The sequence below is a fragment of the Panthera tigris genome, chromosome B4 (assembly GCF_018350195.1).
Source record: "Panthera tigris isolate Pti1 chromosome B4, P.tigris_Pti1_mat1.1, whole genome shotgun sequence".
Taxonomy (NCBI): Eukaryota; Metazoa; Chordata; class Mammalia; order Carnivora; family Felidae; genus Panthera; species Panthera tigris.
The window spans coordinates 102,484,603-102,501,045 of NC_056666.1; the positions used below are offsets into that span (position 1 = coordinate 102,484,603).

At 36.3% G+C, this 16,443-nt stretch overlaps 1 protein-coding gene across 1 annotated transcript in view; it reads left to right on the forward strand.

Moving 5' to 3' along the window:
• The window catches only part of OTOGL (otogelin like), a 161,409-nt gene that overhangs the window by 101,463 nt on the left and 43,503 nt on the right, over window positions 1-16,443 (forward strand). Inside the window, exons 33-35 of the mRNA XM_042992814.1 lie at window positions 10,573-10,740; window positions 12,892-13,170; window positions 15,096-15,213. Coding sequence (XP_042848748.1) covers window positions 10,573-10,740; window positions 12,892-13,170; window positions 15,096-15,213 — 565 coding nt within the window. The remainder of the gene's footprint in view (window positions 1-10,572; window positions 10,741-12,891; window positions 13,171-15,095; window positions 15,214-16,443) is intronic.

A 16,443-nucleotide genomic window follows, 5' to 3' on the forward strand; every position in this document is an offset into this window, starting at 1 on the left:
TTGCAAATATCTTTTCCCATTCCATTGGTTGCCTTTTAGTTTTGTTGATTGTTTCCTTTGCAGTACAGAAGCTTTTTATCTTGATGAGGTTCATTTTTGCTTTTGATTCCCTTGCCTTTGGAGATGTGTCAAGTAAGAAATTGCTGCAGCTGAGGTCAGAGAGGTTTTTTCCTGCTTTTCTCCTCTAGGGTTGTGATGGTTTCCTGTCTCACATTCAGGTCCTTCATCCATTTTGAGTTTATTGTGTATGGTGTAAGAAAGTGGTCTAGTTTCATTCTTCTGCATGTTGCTGTCCAGTTCTCCCAGCCCCATTTGTTAAAGAGACTGTCTTTTTTTTCCTTTGGATATTCCTGCTTTGTCAAAGATTAGTTGGCCATATATTCTGGTCCAATTCTGGGGTCTCTATTCTATTGCATTGGTCCATGTATCTGTTTTTGTGCCAATACCATACTTTATTGATGATTACAGCTTTATAGCAGAGGCTAAAGTCTGGGATTGTAATGCCCCCCACTTTGGTCTTCTTCTTCAATATTACTTTGGCTGTTTGGTGTCTTTTGTGGTTCCATACAAATTTTAGGATTGTTTGTTTTAACTTTGAGAAGAATGCTGATGCAATCTTGATTGGAATTGCATTGAGTGTGGCAGATTGCTTTGGGTAGTATTGACATTTTAACAATGTTTATTCTTCCAACCCATGAGAATGGAATGTTTTTCCATTTGTTTGTGTCTTCTTCAATTTCCTTCATAAACTTTCTACAGTTTTCAACATACAGATCTTTTACATTTTTGGTTATTCCTAGGTATTTTATGGTTCTTGGTGCAATTATGAATGGGATCACTTTCTTTATTTCTCTTTCTGTTACTTCATTATTGGTGTATAAAAATGCAACCAATTTCTGTACATTGATTTTATACCTTGCGACTTTGCTGAATTCATGTATCAGTTCTAGCAGACTTTTGGTGGAATCTGTTGGGTTTTCCATGTAGTGTATCATGTCATCTGCAAAAAGTGAAAGTTTGACTTCATCTTTGCTAATTTTGATGCCTTTTATTTCATTTTGTTGTCTGATTGCTGATGCTAGAAATTCCAAAACTATGTTAAACAACAGTGGTAAGAGTGGACATCCCTGTCATGTTCCTGATCTCAGGGGGAAAGCTCTCAGTTTTTCCCCATTGAGGATGAGATCAGCTGTGGGCTTTTCCTAAATGGCTTTTATGATGTTTATGTACGTTCCTTCTATCCCGGCTTTCTCGAGGATTTTTATTAAGAAAGGATGCTATATTTTGTCAAATGCTTTTTCTGCATCTATTGACAGGATCATATGATTCTTATCTTTTCTTTTATTAATGTGATGTATCACGTTGATGATTTGCGAATATTGAACCAGCCCTGTGGCCCAGGAATGAATCCTACTTGATCATGGTGAATAATTTTTTTTTATGTGCTGTTGAATTAGATTTGCTAGTATCTTGTTGAGAATTTTTGCATCCATATTCATCAGGGATATTGGCCTGTAGTTGTCTTTTTTTGCTGGATCTCTGTCCGGTTTGGGAATCAAAGTAATGCTGGCTTCATAGAATGAGTCTGGAAGTTTTCCTTCCATTTGTATTTTTTGGGACAACTTGAGAAGGATAGGTATTAACTCTGCTTTAAATGTCTGGTAGAATTTCCCAGGGAAGCCATCTGGTCAAGGACTCTTATTTGTTGGGAGATTTTTAATAACTGATTCAATTTCTTCACTAGTTATGGGTCTGTTCAAATTTTCTATTTCTTCCTGTTTGAGTTTTGGTAGTGTGTGGGTATTTAGGAATTTGTCCATTTCTTCCATGTTGTCCAGTTTGTTAGCATATAATGTTTCCTAGTATTCCCTGATAGTTGCTTGTATTTCTGAGGGATTGGTTGTAATAAATCCATTTTCATGCATGATGTTTATCTATTTGGGTCCTCTTTCTTTTTGAGAAGCCTGGCTATAAGTTTATCAATTTTGTTTATTTAAAAAAAAAAAAAAACAAACCTTTGGTTTCATTGATCTGCTCTACTGTTTTTTGTTTTTTTTTTTTTCTGGATTCTATATTGTTTATTTCTTCTCTGATCTTTATTATTTCTTTTCTTCTGCTGGGTTTGGGGTGTCTTTGCTGTTCTGCTTCTAGTTCCTTTAGGTGTGCTGTTAGATTTTGTATTTGGGATTTTTCTTGTTTCTTGAGATAGGCCTGAATTGCAATGTATTTTCCTCTTAGGACTGCCTTTGCTGCAACACAAAAGGTTTGGATTGTTGTATTTTCATTTTCATTTGTTTCCATATAGTTTTAAATTTCTTTTCTAATTGCCTGGTTTATGCATTTGTTCTTTAGAAGGATGTTAAGGAACATGCTTTTGGAGGTTTCCAGACTTTTTCCTGTGGTTGATTTCAAATTTCATAGCATTGTGATCTGAAAGTGTGCATGGTGTGATCTCCATTCTTTTATATTTAGTAAGGGCTGTTGTGTGACCCAGTATGTGATCTATCTTGGAGAATATTCCATGTGGACTTGAGAAGAAGGTATATTCTGCTGCTTTGGGATGTAGAGTTCTAAATATATCTGTCAAGTCCATCTGGTCCAATGTATCATTCAGGGCTCTTGTTCCTTTATTGATTCTGTCCATTGTTGTAAGTGGAGTATTAAAGTTCCCTGCTATCACCACATTCTTATCAATAAGATTGCTTATGTTTGTGATTAATTGTTTTATATATTTGGGTACTTCTGAATTCGCTGCATAGACATTTATTATTGTTAGCTCTTCCTGATGGATAGACCCTGTAATTATTATAAAATGTCCTTCTTCATCTCTTGTTACAGCCTTTAGTTTAAAGTCCAGTTTCTCTGATATAACGATGGCTACTCCAGCTTTCTTTTGACTTCCAATGGCATGATAGATGGTTCTCCATCCTCTCACTTTCCATCTGAAGGTGTCCTCAGGTCTAAATGAGTCTCTTGTAGACAGCAAATAGATGAGTCTTTTTTTTTTATCCATTATGATACCCTATGTCTTTTGATTGTAGCATATAGTCCATTTACATTCAGTGTTATTGTTGAAAGATACGGGTTTAGAGTCATTGTGGTATCTGTAGGTTTCATGCTTGTAGTGGTATCTCTGGTACTTTGTGGTCCTTGCAACATTTCACTCACAGAGTCCCCCTTAGGATCTCTTGTAGGGCTGGCTTAGTGATGATGAATTCCTTCAGTTTTTGTTTGTTTGGAAAAACTTTATCTCTCCTTCTATTCTAAATGACAGACTTGCTGGATAAAGGGTTCTCGGTTGCATATTTTTTTCTGTTCATCACATTGAAGATTTCCTGCCATTCGTTTCTGGCCTGCCAAGTTTCAGTAGATAGGTCTGCTACTACACTTATGTATCTACTTTTGCATGTTAAGTCCCGTTTATCCCTAGCTGCTTTCAGAATTCTCTCTTTATCCTTGTATTTTGCCAGTTTCACTATGATATGTTGTGCAGAAGATTGATTAAAGTTACATCTGAAGGGAGTTCTCTGTGCCTCTTGGATTTCAACATCTGTTTGCTTCCCCAGATTGGGCAAGTTCTCAGCTATGATTTGTTCAAGTACACTTTAAGCTCCTTTCTCTCCTTCTTCTGGAATTCCTATGATGTGGAGAATGTTCTGTTTGATCAAATCACTTAGTTCTCTAATTCTCCCCTCCTGATCATGGATTTTTTTTATCTCTCTTTTTCTCAGCTTCCTCTTTTTCCATAATTTTATCTTCTATATTCACCTGTTCTCCCCTCTGCATCTTCAATCCACGCTGTGGCTGCCTCCATTTTATTTTGCACCTCATTTATAGCATTTTTTAATTCATCATGACTATTTTTTAGTCACTTGATCTCTGCAGCAATAGATTCTCTGTGTCTTCTATGCTTTTTTCAAGCCCAGCAATTAATTTTATGACTATTATTCTAAATTCTTGTTCAGTTATGTTGCTTACATCTGTTTTGATCAATTCTTTAGCTGTCACTTCTTCCTGGAATTCTTTTGAGGAGAATTCTTCCATTTCATCATTTTGGCTAGTTTTCTGTTCCTTATAAGTTTTAAAAGCTTGTTATGTGCTCTGCACCTGCGAGCACTCCTATATTAAAGGGGGGTCATACACTTTTCAGGGCCTGGCCCTTCAGGGGGTGTTTTTTGGAGAGTGTTTACTTGCTATCTGTTGTTGTGACTTTGGTTATTTTATTTCCCTACTCATAATGATGTTTTGGACCCTCTACCAGGTGTGCTTTGACTTGTTCCCTGAAGTAGCCTTGGAAAGGAAAACAAACAGACAAACAGGAAACAAAAACACACAAATAAAACAAAAATTAAAAAAGTAAAAAGTAAAACAATTCAAAAGCAAAAAACCAGAAACACCACCTACAAGTAAAGGACAGGGTGGAGGCGGTGCCAGTGAAAGAGCACATACAAAGAGAGAAATGACAGGGGTGGGGGTGGGGGGAGAAAAAATAAGCATTGATTAGGCAGAGAGACTGAAAGACTTAATCCAGAGAGAGAGAAAGGAAAATAAGGAAGGAGTCGGGGGGGGGGGGGGGAAAGAAACAAAAGATACAGTTACCCAGACAGCTAAATTACATGGCTTGATTATTCCAGAGAGAGAGAGAGAGAGAAAGGAAAGTAAAAAAGAATGTGTAGAACATGTATCAAGAGAATGGATTAAATATGTCTGTTTAAACAAACCAATAACCAGAGTAACCAGCCTAGAGGAGGGAAGAGATAAGAAGGAGAAATGGAAGGGAGAATATATCTATATATCAAGAATGGTCCTAGAATTAATCCAGACAATGCAGCAGTGCTGGTCTGGAGGAGGGGCCATCTGGTTCCACAGCGTCTATCCTGCTCCAGTAGACACACAGTTACCAGGAGCAGAGGGGCGTGGTTTGGTGTAGGCTGGTCCCGACTCTACTGTGAGCCCCTCCTTGGTGGTGGTGGTGGTGGGGAGAAAAATGGCGACCCCCACTCGCTTCTTCACAACGTGGTGTCCCAGATCACTCCTTTGAAGCCATCCTCACTGTGCCACGGGCTCAGACAAGACTCCTGTGCCCTGGCACTTGGCTGGGAATTAAACTCCCGCTCTGTGCGCCCCGGTACTGGGGAAGCACCTCTCCATGCTGCCCGATGTGTGGTCCTGGCTCGTTATGTCCTGTGCTACAGCCCTTCGGGGGAGGGGACCAGTTTCTCCTGCTGCAGATTGCGCCCCTGACCTACCACTGAACCCAGAGGTGGCTCCCCACTCCCCAGGTGTGAGAACAGGGCAGCCAGCCCCAGTCCAAAGAAAGCCCTGCAGTTAGAGATGGGATCCCTCTTTGTCCCAGTTGGAGGTTTTTCTCTTGTCCAGATAATCCTCCTATGCTTCCCCAGCTGCTCTCTCCTCCATTCGTCTCTCTGCAGAAGGGGATCCTCCCTTCTGTGCCTACGTGGCCCATTTTACCTCCCCCAGTTCGCAATCATCCACCTATGGTCCATCAGGTTGTCCCAGTTTCTCCCTGGTAGACTCAGTCTCTTTTCCTCCCAGACTCTTGGGGTACAAAGTCCTTTGGCTTCAAAGGACTTCCAAAACGCTTCTTTGTTTGAGAGACGCTGGGAAGTATGGATCCTACTTCTCCAGCATGTTTGTTGCTTGCTCAGTATGTGACATTTAAATAAAGACAATTAGTATAATATTCTATGGAATGTCTTTTCAGACTAAAAGTTTTTGAACAACATGTCTGAGAATAATAGTTCATGATATATAACTCAATGAAAGCCTTTAGTTTCTAAAATTTATCTAAATTTCTAAGTATTTGCATTAAAATTTACTCCCTGTAAAATAAAAAGAGCATGTAACTAAATTCCCAGCATTTAGGAGGCCTTCAATAAATGGTTTTTGTATGTCATGAATGAATGAAGTAGTGAAGTTAGCCAATTTTTTAGGCAAAAAGGATGAAAGACATATACCATTATTTTACCATTAAGTATAAATATAAACATTATTCAATCATTATGTTATAGAAATAAAAGAAACAGGAAACAGGGGCACCTGGGTGGCTCAGTCAGTTAAGTATCCAGGTATGGCTCAGGTCATGATCTTGCAGTTTGTGATTTTGAGCCCATCGTCGGGCTCTGTGCTGACAGTTCAGAGTGTGGAGCCTGCTTTGGATTCTGTGTCTCCTTCTCTCTCTGCCCCTCCCCTGCTTGCACACGTGCTTTCTCTCAAAAATAAAAATAAACATTTAAAATAAAAAGAAATAAAGAAACAAACTCTAAGTGTGGATGATAAAAATATAAAGAATTTATTTAGTCATCATGGTAGGCAAAAATAGCTATGTATTATCAAAATGATAATTTATTGATTTAATAGTAATAATGGATCTCTTCTAGCCCACAAAGCATCCAAATTTGCAGTGAGAAGTCTAAGAGGAGGTGCTATGTAAAAGTAAGTCATAAATATAAGAAGAGACAGTGTTATAACCTCAGTGAAAATGCCAGATGATGGCAGATTTGGAGCCTGCTTTTTTGTCAAACCTATTTAATGAGGAAGGCATAGCCACTTAAACCTGCTTCAAACAAGCAAAACGATCTAGGAAGGTGTTCATTGGGTCAGTGACTGGACAAACTCTGGACTCATGATGAGATCAATTAGAGAAATAGTCCTAGAAAAACTGGGCCATTACAAAAACCCCAAGCAACTAATCAAAGGCATTTTTGGTGACTTACCGAGCTGGGGAGAAATCTTTCAGCTATAAATACCCAAAGAATGCCAGATAATTTTAGAGAAATAGAGATGATGGATTAAAAGGAAAATTGACATTTTAGTTTTTGATGGTTTTTGTTACATTTATGGAAGTTTGATATAGATAAAAATCCAACATTAAAAAAAGACAGTGATAGTTAAAGAAAATATAAACCAAAATTATCTCCTGTTGAGGATTTTACACACACACACACACACACACACACACGCACACACACACATTCTACATCAATCCTTTGGATGTCATGCTTAAAATGCGACTGATTCTCTAATATTAATGACAGTAATAATAGCAATAGCTTTTATTGTGTTAACTACTTTACCTTTATCGTATAATTTAAGCTTCAGAATATGCCTGTAGGGTATTATTAACACTTTACGGAGGAGGAAACTGAGGACCAGAGGGGTTGAAAAACTTGCCCAAAAGTCACTGAGCTAAAAATGTAGTAAACTGGAATTTGTAAGCGATCTGAGTTCAGAATCAAGGAGCTTGACCTCCATGCTACACTGCCTAGTGTATGGTTAATGCATCCCAATCTCAGAAAGGTCTCCACACGCTGTTATGGGCTCTACACAATGTACACAGACATCAGTTTGAAAAAATGCTCCAGTGACTTCCTCACTTAAGAATTCCTGCCTCCCACAGTTCTGCTGTAAAAATCTCCATCTGTGCCTTTTTACTTTCTGGCATTCTTTCTGCTGTCCTTTGGATCCTGAAGCAGAATTTTCTATGAATATTGAATTTCTACCTTTTGCTACTTGGTACATTTTGCTTTCTGTCGACAAGTCTGCTGCCCTACTCGTGATGGTTTTTTCCAATGTGTTACAGAATTCTTCAAACCAGTTCTTCTGGTGTCATCTATAATACTATATTGGTAATATTCAGAGGGTAAACATGGGCATTTAGCCTCCATGAGACACTGATTGACTCAGTGGAGTGATAGGGGAATCTGTTTCCTCTGATCACAGTAATAGGAAAAAGTATTAACCCACCAAGGAGAGTAAGAGTTTGTAAAAATAATGCGATGAAGATAGATGATTGGAGGGGAATATAGAATTGAGATTGTTGATAGGCGTCATGAAAAGATTGTTTTAAATGACTATTCTTAATTTGTTTCACCTCAAATAATTTTATAGGTATTGTAAACCTACCTACTCTTCTTTGGATATTCACAGCTGATATATTTCTTCCTTTATTTACTATATACTGGACACTGTGTTATCAAGATACTTATTAATATTTCAAGCTAATGCAGGAATAAATAATTATGATTCTTTAAGAGGAAAATAAAAAAAGTAGGAGAATTCAGATTTAATAGTTGAGATTATTTCAATAATCTTTAACACAAAGACTTTATGTAATATCTTCATGGTCATTTTATGGTCATTTACAAGCAAACATAAAAAGTTTATTTTTGTTATTTCTGTCAGTGAGCAAGGACTTCAATATTCCACTAACAATTGTTATGACAGTTGTAAGTTCAGAGTGATTTTATTAGTAGGATATACTGAATATTATGTTTGAATAATCACTGCAGAAAATGATTGCTTTTAGTAGGTGGTGAATACTTCTCTCCGAAGAAAATTAATGATAAAGTCAATGATTTTGTCTCAATTGCTAGTGAAAATGCATGAAGACATGATATCCAGACCCAAGATATCAGTCAACTGGGAGACAATTCAGAAGCTTTTGATTTCTATACAAATGAATTTCTAAGATGTCAATTGTCTCTTCAGGGACCTATGCTGTGGGGGAAAGAAGATTTGGTTTAGTTGTCTATTTCCTTTCTCCTATTATGTTGAATATCCATGAAGGTGCTTCAATCCCTCAAGTTGTAGTTTTATATGTCTTCTTTATTTTGAAGTGTACCTCATTATAATTTACATACTTATCTACTAATTTGTACATTATTTACATATTTATACAAACCAACATATTTATAAATTGAAATACTTTGCATCTTGGAAGTTTATGTTGTTCTTGTCTCTCTTAGAAAATGAGCCAGCAGGCAGTGGAGACTAATGATACAGTTTTCTTGGGGCACCTGGGTGGTTCAGTAGGTTAAGTGTCTGACTCTGGGTTTCAGCTCAGGTCATGATCTCACAGTTCATGAGTTTGAGCCCCACATCAGGCGCTGCGCTGACAGTGTGGGGCCTGCTTGAGATTCTCTTTCTTTGTTCCTCTCCCATTTGTGTGCTCTCTCTCTCTCTCTCAAAATAAGTAAACTTAAAAAATGATATTGTTTTCTTTGGTTATTGTAGATTTGGTCTCGTAAAGAAACACTGTGCATGGTATGTATTTGTAAGAGCAGTGAGGAGTCCATTGCTCTGGGTTCATAGAGAGATTCTCCACTGTGTCTGCTCAGTCCCATCTTAGTGGGGGCAACTTTCTTCAGGTTTCCAACTCTACTCAACATGTTCAAATTCCTGATGAAATTCTTTTTCTTATGGCTTGTAAGGGTCCCTACCTGCTCTGTGGTGATGTGTCTCCAGTCAGTAGAGGGGTCAACACTGGAAGATAACTTATCTCGAGTCTCTTGTTTCTTCTCTGGGTTTTTATGATGGAAAGTTTGTCTTTTGTTCTCCTTTTTGCTTCAGAGACTTTTGACCGTCTAATCTAATGATCTTTCCCCTTCCCTCAAACTTTGTCTTCAGTCCTGAAAGAGGAAAAAGCCCAGCCCTCAGATTTCTTTAGATCTTTTTTTTCCCTCCATCTTAAGAGTGGGCCTGGGTGAAGAAAATTTTTCTTGAGATAAACATTAGAGGAAAGAAGGAAAGTTAAATTCACTAATAGTGACTAGATTGATCTTTTATGATAACACCACATATATATTAACATTTTGCATAACCTATAGCATAAAAAATATACATATGCCTATGTAAAGTATACAGCTGGTAATTATATAACTTAATTTTGATGATTCAGAAGAAACTTCATAGTCTTTCAATTATATTAAGAACCTTAAGTGAAATTGAGATTGAGTTGAAGGTAAACTGAACTTATCATCTCAAAACCTAACTCATATTTTTGTTTTAATATCAGTGAACTTATTTATATATATGTCTCTTCATAAGATAAGGTTTGCAGAAAAATTAGTTTAATTGAGTTTCAAGTTTGGTTCTACACTAGTAAGTTTTTTACTATAGTAAATCTTTTCTACTTCATATGTAACCATTTAAGAGAAACATGCATGAGAAACAATAGCATAAAAATAAAAAGACTTTTGACTTCTTTGTTGAGCTTCATCCTATTTTCTTTTTTGTAGATATGCCTCACTGGTAAAATCAGTAATTCTCCACACAATAAAGCATTGTATAGCATGTCTGTGAATTCTGTTTTCATGCAATGCAACCTGTTAGGGAGAGCTGATTTTTAAAAGACTATCAAAATCCCAGGCCATCAATAGAGATAAGCTTGTGTTTATTGAGAATTGATTTGAATCATGGGCTATTAGAGTGGAAAGTTACCTAGAGAAACTTCTTCATATATATAGGTGAGAAAAACTGAGATCCAGAAGGCTGAAGCCAATCTTCTAAGGAGCACTGTTTTACATATACATATACATGTGCACATTCATGTGTATATATATATTTTAAATTACATAATCTAAATACGTATATATTCTAATTCATTATATTATTTTTGAAAAAGTTCAGTTATTTTATTAATGATAAATATTTAAATGCACAATATTTTTGGAGTATTTCTTTGTTATTAAAATTTATTCCGCTGAAATGACAGTTTAAAATGTGTAACTCCTATGCCAATTTATAATTCTCTTATTTGTATTGAACTAGGGCTTGGAGAAGGACCATACATGCTGGCAAATTATGGACAGAGTGGCCTTGTTCTGGGGGCCAATATGACCAGTAGAAGCATTTTCTCTTTGCGAAGGGGTAGTATTCATGGCAACTTGTTTTTTAATTTTATGATCACTCCAGGCCTTTTTAAAGAGAAGGCATCATGTAAGTATGATTTCCAATTGAAAATGGGAATTTTATTTTCCCTTTACATTTTTTCATTTATTCATGCAGTAAATAATAATTTGGGATCTAATATGTTTATGACATTTTTTAAGATGTCCTAAAGGAAGTAAAATGAAATAAGACACTGGTAGGGCACCTGGGTGCCTCAGTCAGTTAAGCGTTTGACTCTTGATTTTGGCTCAGGTCACGATCTCACAGTTTGGGAAATTGAGCCCTACACTGGGCTCCGCACTGACAGAGTGGAGCCTGCTTGGGATTCTCTCTGTCCCTCCTGCTCTCTGCTACTCCCCTGCTCATGTGCTCATTCTCTCTCTCTCTCTCTCTCTCTCTCTCTCTCTCTCTCTCTCTCTCAAAAATAAGTAAATAAATATAAAAAATAAGACACTGGTACATGAACCAACTATCTCTTTTGTATATAAAATCTTCTCTTTGTTTATCTGTTGGCATACATATGTATTAGGATGGCAATTATTTAATTAAATTTTGGGTCCTACATAAAACACAACTTAAATTTTCATAGTAGCCATCACAGACTTGAATTAAAATTTGAAATTTTGATTTGATCACAAAAATTAAATACTATGAAAATAAATCAGAATCTAGACGGTCATTGAGACAGCCTGTTACCTTATATGGCCTTGTCTGTCCTGGTACCTGGTCCCACATTTACTGTTTTGCATATGCAGATCACTATTGGTCATATCCACTTGGCACCCATTCCAACTGGTGGTTAGTGTCCCTTTCTGATCTGGTGATGCTCAGCCTACACCAGTTATACTAGCCCTATGTAGAATCATGCACGAGGTGTTGTATGAGCTTTGAAAATATTTGTTACATGAATCCAACCTAACTTTTATTTATTCTGAGAAATCTTCTGATTTTCTAGTTAGAATGAATTGCTTCTTTCTTGTAAAAAGAACTCCCTTAGGTCTTTTTAATCTGTGAAAACACCTATCACAGTCTGCAGTTCCAATTTATATGTTAGTCATATACTTTTCCTCTGATACAGAGTTCATTTATTCCTTTTTGCATCTCCCAGTTCTCAGCAGAGGGACTTACAAGTTTTAAGATACAATCAATGCCTTTGGAATCACCTATTGATTGGACTTGAGAGAGCTCTTCATTTTATGATTATAATAATGTTTTTAATAGAAAAATCCTAATGGACATAAACTAAAAAATTAAAACCTAAAAAAATTAAGGCCTAAGAAATTAAACCTGAAAATCTCAATTTTAAACCTTTTTATATCAGGGCACCAGGGTGGCTCAGTTGGTTAAATGTCTGACTCTTGATTTCGACTTCGTTCATGATCTCACAGTTCTGATTTCAAGACCTGTGTCATGCTGCTTGCTGACAGTGAGAAGCTTGCTTGGGATTCTCTCTCTCTGCCCTTACCCCACTTACTCTCTCTCTCTCAAAATATAAATAAACTTTAAATACAACAACAAAACAAAAACCCTTTTATATCATGGACTTTACAGATATAAGGAAAAGTTCTAAAGCATATAACAAAAAAGGGATGACATTTCTCAAGTGTTTTGTAGTTGTTTGTTAGCCATTTGATCATCTATTGGGAAATAGACAATAATGTTGAGCAAATAGTTTTTCTTAATTCAGCAAAATCGCTTGCAAGAACATTGCCCATTGAGAGCCCAGTGATATTGAAATTCAGAGACATGCCTAAATTGTTCTGTTTCCCTTTTCTTTTATGTCATCCAATTTAACCATTTATAGATTTTGTGCATTTGAAAATGTTAAAGCTTGCAAATACAAATACGTGTCCAATTAATCACTGAATTACTTGTATGAAATTGTGCATTCTGGGATCCTAAGTTGATATGTCTTCCCCCCGCCAAAGAACATGAGAAATTATTTAAAAAATAGAACTCATTGAAGACTGATTTTTTTTGAGCTGTCACTGTTATTCATTACTCTAAGATACTAATTTTCCTTTTAGAGATCTTATAATTCATTTCTGAAATCTTTCAGACTGGTATTAATTATATATGGCAGTTATGCAGTTCTGTTTTTGTCCCGTTGATAAATACATTTTATAATGCTCATGTTGATGATCTGCTCTCTTCAGAGAACCCAGTAAGGTGTCAAACGCACTGTTCTATGTTTTACAGCATTGGCTCTTGTTTCCTTTGAATCTGCTGAGAGGCCAAACTATTTTCTCTATGTCCACGATGATGACAGTCTTAGTTTGGAACTGTGGCAGGCAAATTCGGCCTTTCATCGGAGAGCCACATTTTTCCACCATCAGGGGCTCTGGATTCCTGGTTACAGTGCTTTTGAGTTATACAGCAAGAAAGGCTTTTTCATCGTCCTTACAGATTCTAGTGTCAAAGCATCAAAATATGATGATTCTGAAGAATTCAAACATTCAAGTAGCTTCAGCATAGAAGGTATGGGTCCTGAGATCTTCAAAAGGAGAGTCCATAGATAGTTTACGTTATGGCAAAATGTTTATCAGATTTTATTTTTTAAGTCATTCTTAAAGGAGTACAAATAGATCAAATTGTGTGACTTTGGGTAAGTTTCTTAACCTCTTTGTCCTTCAGTTTATATGAAATTAGAATGGAGAAAATAATAAAACCTACTTTATAGAGTTATTATATCACATAAATTAATTGGTAAATTCCTTACAACAGCCTTAAATAATGTTACTTTTAATTATGGCTCCAATTACCACTTTCAGTGCTATCTGAACTTTGGAAATAGAGCTTACTTGTATTTCTTGGGTTTACCTCTAGTTTCCTAGAAGGCAACTTCTCAATAACCTGATTCTTAATGATAAAGATGACATATTTATCTCTGTCTTTTGAATAATAGGGTATCTGGTTCCACTGACCTCTGGAAGATTTCTCTTGTTCAGTGGAAGCCTGATTTTATTTCTAGAAATCCTTACAGTTTTATAGCTATTTATAGCCGTTGAATTTTCTGAATTGCAGAGAGGAATCTTCACTGACTCATCTGATGTTTAAAAGTCATGATTTGTTTTCAAAACCTAGGAGCTTGACATATGCTTTGGCTATCCCAAACAAACTGTTTCATTTTAACATTTTGTTTCTTTCATTAATTCACCTGCCTTTTCTGTTGTGGATAAATTTCTGTAAACTTCAATAGTCTTTGGATTTTAAAAATTCAGATGAGCTTCAATTTTTTTCCTATTAAAAAGGGTTCCTGTACTCATGAGGAAAAGAGTCACTGACATATCAATACCATATTTTTACTTGAGTTTCCTTGAAAGTTGAACATTTGATCCTCTATTTCCCCTCCAACCTAGAAATCTACTCCATTAGAATCAGACCCAGTGGCTCCACGTGAGTTTTGGACCAACTACTGCCAATGGCATCATCAGAATCTCAGAAAATGATTTTTGTGGGCTTCCTAAAACCAGGAAACTCTAGGAGTCTACTCCAGTCTTGGAACCAATCCTCTCTCAGGATCCACAATTCTAGTGACCCAGCTCTAATGGCCATTCTAAATTTTAGATGCATAGATGCCTTCCAAAAGGTTTTATTTTCCTACCTGTACTTTGGAATTGCATTCTGTACCCAGAATTTAAGAAACATAGCCTCTACCCTGAACTTTCTCCTTTATGGAGCGCTCTTCTTCAGAGTTACTTTTGGACTGCTACTTACAGACTATTCTGTGATGTGGGAAGGGAAGAGTACTAGTAATTTGCAAGAGAAAACTCTTTAATCAAGGGAGATTTTATAACTGTAAGCATGTATTATTAAAACCCATTCATTTATTTTTGTCATCAGATAATATTTACCATGTACAAGGCAATGCTCTAAGTTCTACAATAGGAACAAAGGTGGAATGCTCTCCTTAGTTTTGATATTGGGAAGCACATCTTTGATCTTGCTGTTTTCCTAACTTGGTAGGACATTTGGTCCTGCTGAGTCTCAATTTCTTCATTTGTGAAATGAAAATAATACTCAACAGGCTTGCAAAGATAAAATAGAATAATATATAAAAATTACTTTGCAAAAAGTAAAATTCCAATCAAGTTTTGGTATTATTATGATATATAGATCAATGAGAACCCACTAAATATAAAGGGAAAAGATTCAGAATCTTTCTGCCTTCTCCAACTGCTGGATTTTTCAAATCTTTGGAAAGTAGACTAACATTTAGATATTCAACATAACCATGAAACACTTTGATCACCAAACAATTGTAATGCCTTTTTCACTTGTCCTGCCTTTTCTAGAGCATTATGGTCAAGGAGGGGTCAAACCCAGAAGACTTGTTATCATAAATCATTATTTTTTAAGATGTACATTAAAATATTTACAATCTAAACTTTATTTTTCCCCAGAAATCCAGGCAGCAGTGCCCTACAGGAGGATGTGTGAATGGAGATATGAACCTTGTGCCACTCCCTGTTTTAAAACATGTAGTGACCCTGAAGCACAAGCGTGTAAATTTCTTCCACCGTAAGTCATGCGTAACCGTTAAATGAGCAAATTCCAGCATTAGCAGATTCTTATCTCAACCCATTTTTTAGATCAAAAAAATTCTCAAGAATAATTTGTGCATGTTCTATAATTATTAAGGAATTCATTTCATTTTATTCAAGCAATAGTTATTGAGGGTGTGCTATGTGCCAGGAAATCTAGCTGTTGTGGAATAATACTGAACAAAGCAGACAAAGTACCTGCCCTCATGCAGCTTACATTTTGTCAGGTTAAGGCAGAGAATAAACAAATAAAAATATAAATATGTAGTATAATACATTGTTAGATGGAGATATGTGTTATGAAGAGAAATAACGGAAAGTAAGGGAGATAGGGAGCATAAAGCATATGTGTATCTTTGCTAATTTACATAGGGTGCTCATGGAAAAACAGATGAACAAGGTAGTGTGTGGTCAGAGATATAAAGGAAGTAAGGGAACTGGCCATGTGGATGCCTGGGGAAAGAGTCTTTCAATCTGAGAACAGTGCAAAGTCCTGGGGTAGGAATTTGTTTGGTTTATTTAAATATAAACAAAGAAGTCAGTTAGTTGGAGCACAGTGAACAAAGTTGAGAGAGGTAGGAGATGAAACCAGAGAATCATAGTGGTGTGCAAATCTTACAGGGCCTGTGGCCCATTGTGAGTACTCTGTCTTTTTCTCTGAGCAATACCCTGGTATATTTTTAACAGAGAAGTGACATGATCTGATTTATGTTTAAGATGTCTTCTTGGCTGTTGCAGTGACTATTGAGGAAGGGAAGGACAAGGGCAGAACTGGTCAGTAATTCTGACAAGGTATGAAGGGGATTTCACTAGGTTGGTAGTCCTGGAAGCTATGAAAAATGTAAAGATTCTGAACATATTTTGAACTTAGGGCTGTGGGTTATACTGTTGGATTTAATATCTTTCTATGACTGAATAATTTCACTTAGCATAATACCCTCTAGTTCCATCCATGTAGTTCAAATGGCAAGATTTCTTTTTGATTGATGAATAATACTCCATTGTACATATATATACCACATCTTCTTTGTCCATTCATCCATCAGTGGACATTTGGGCTCTTTCCATACTTTGGTTATTGTTGATAGTGCTAATATAAACATTGGGGTGCATGTGCCCCTTTGAAATAGCATACCTTTATCCCTTAGATAAATACCTAGTAGTGCAATTGCTAGGTCATAGGGTAGTTCTATTTTTAATTTTTTGA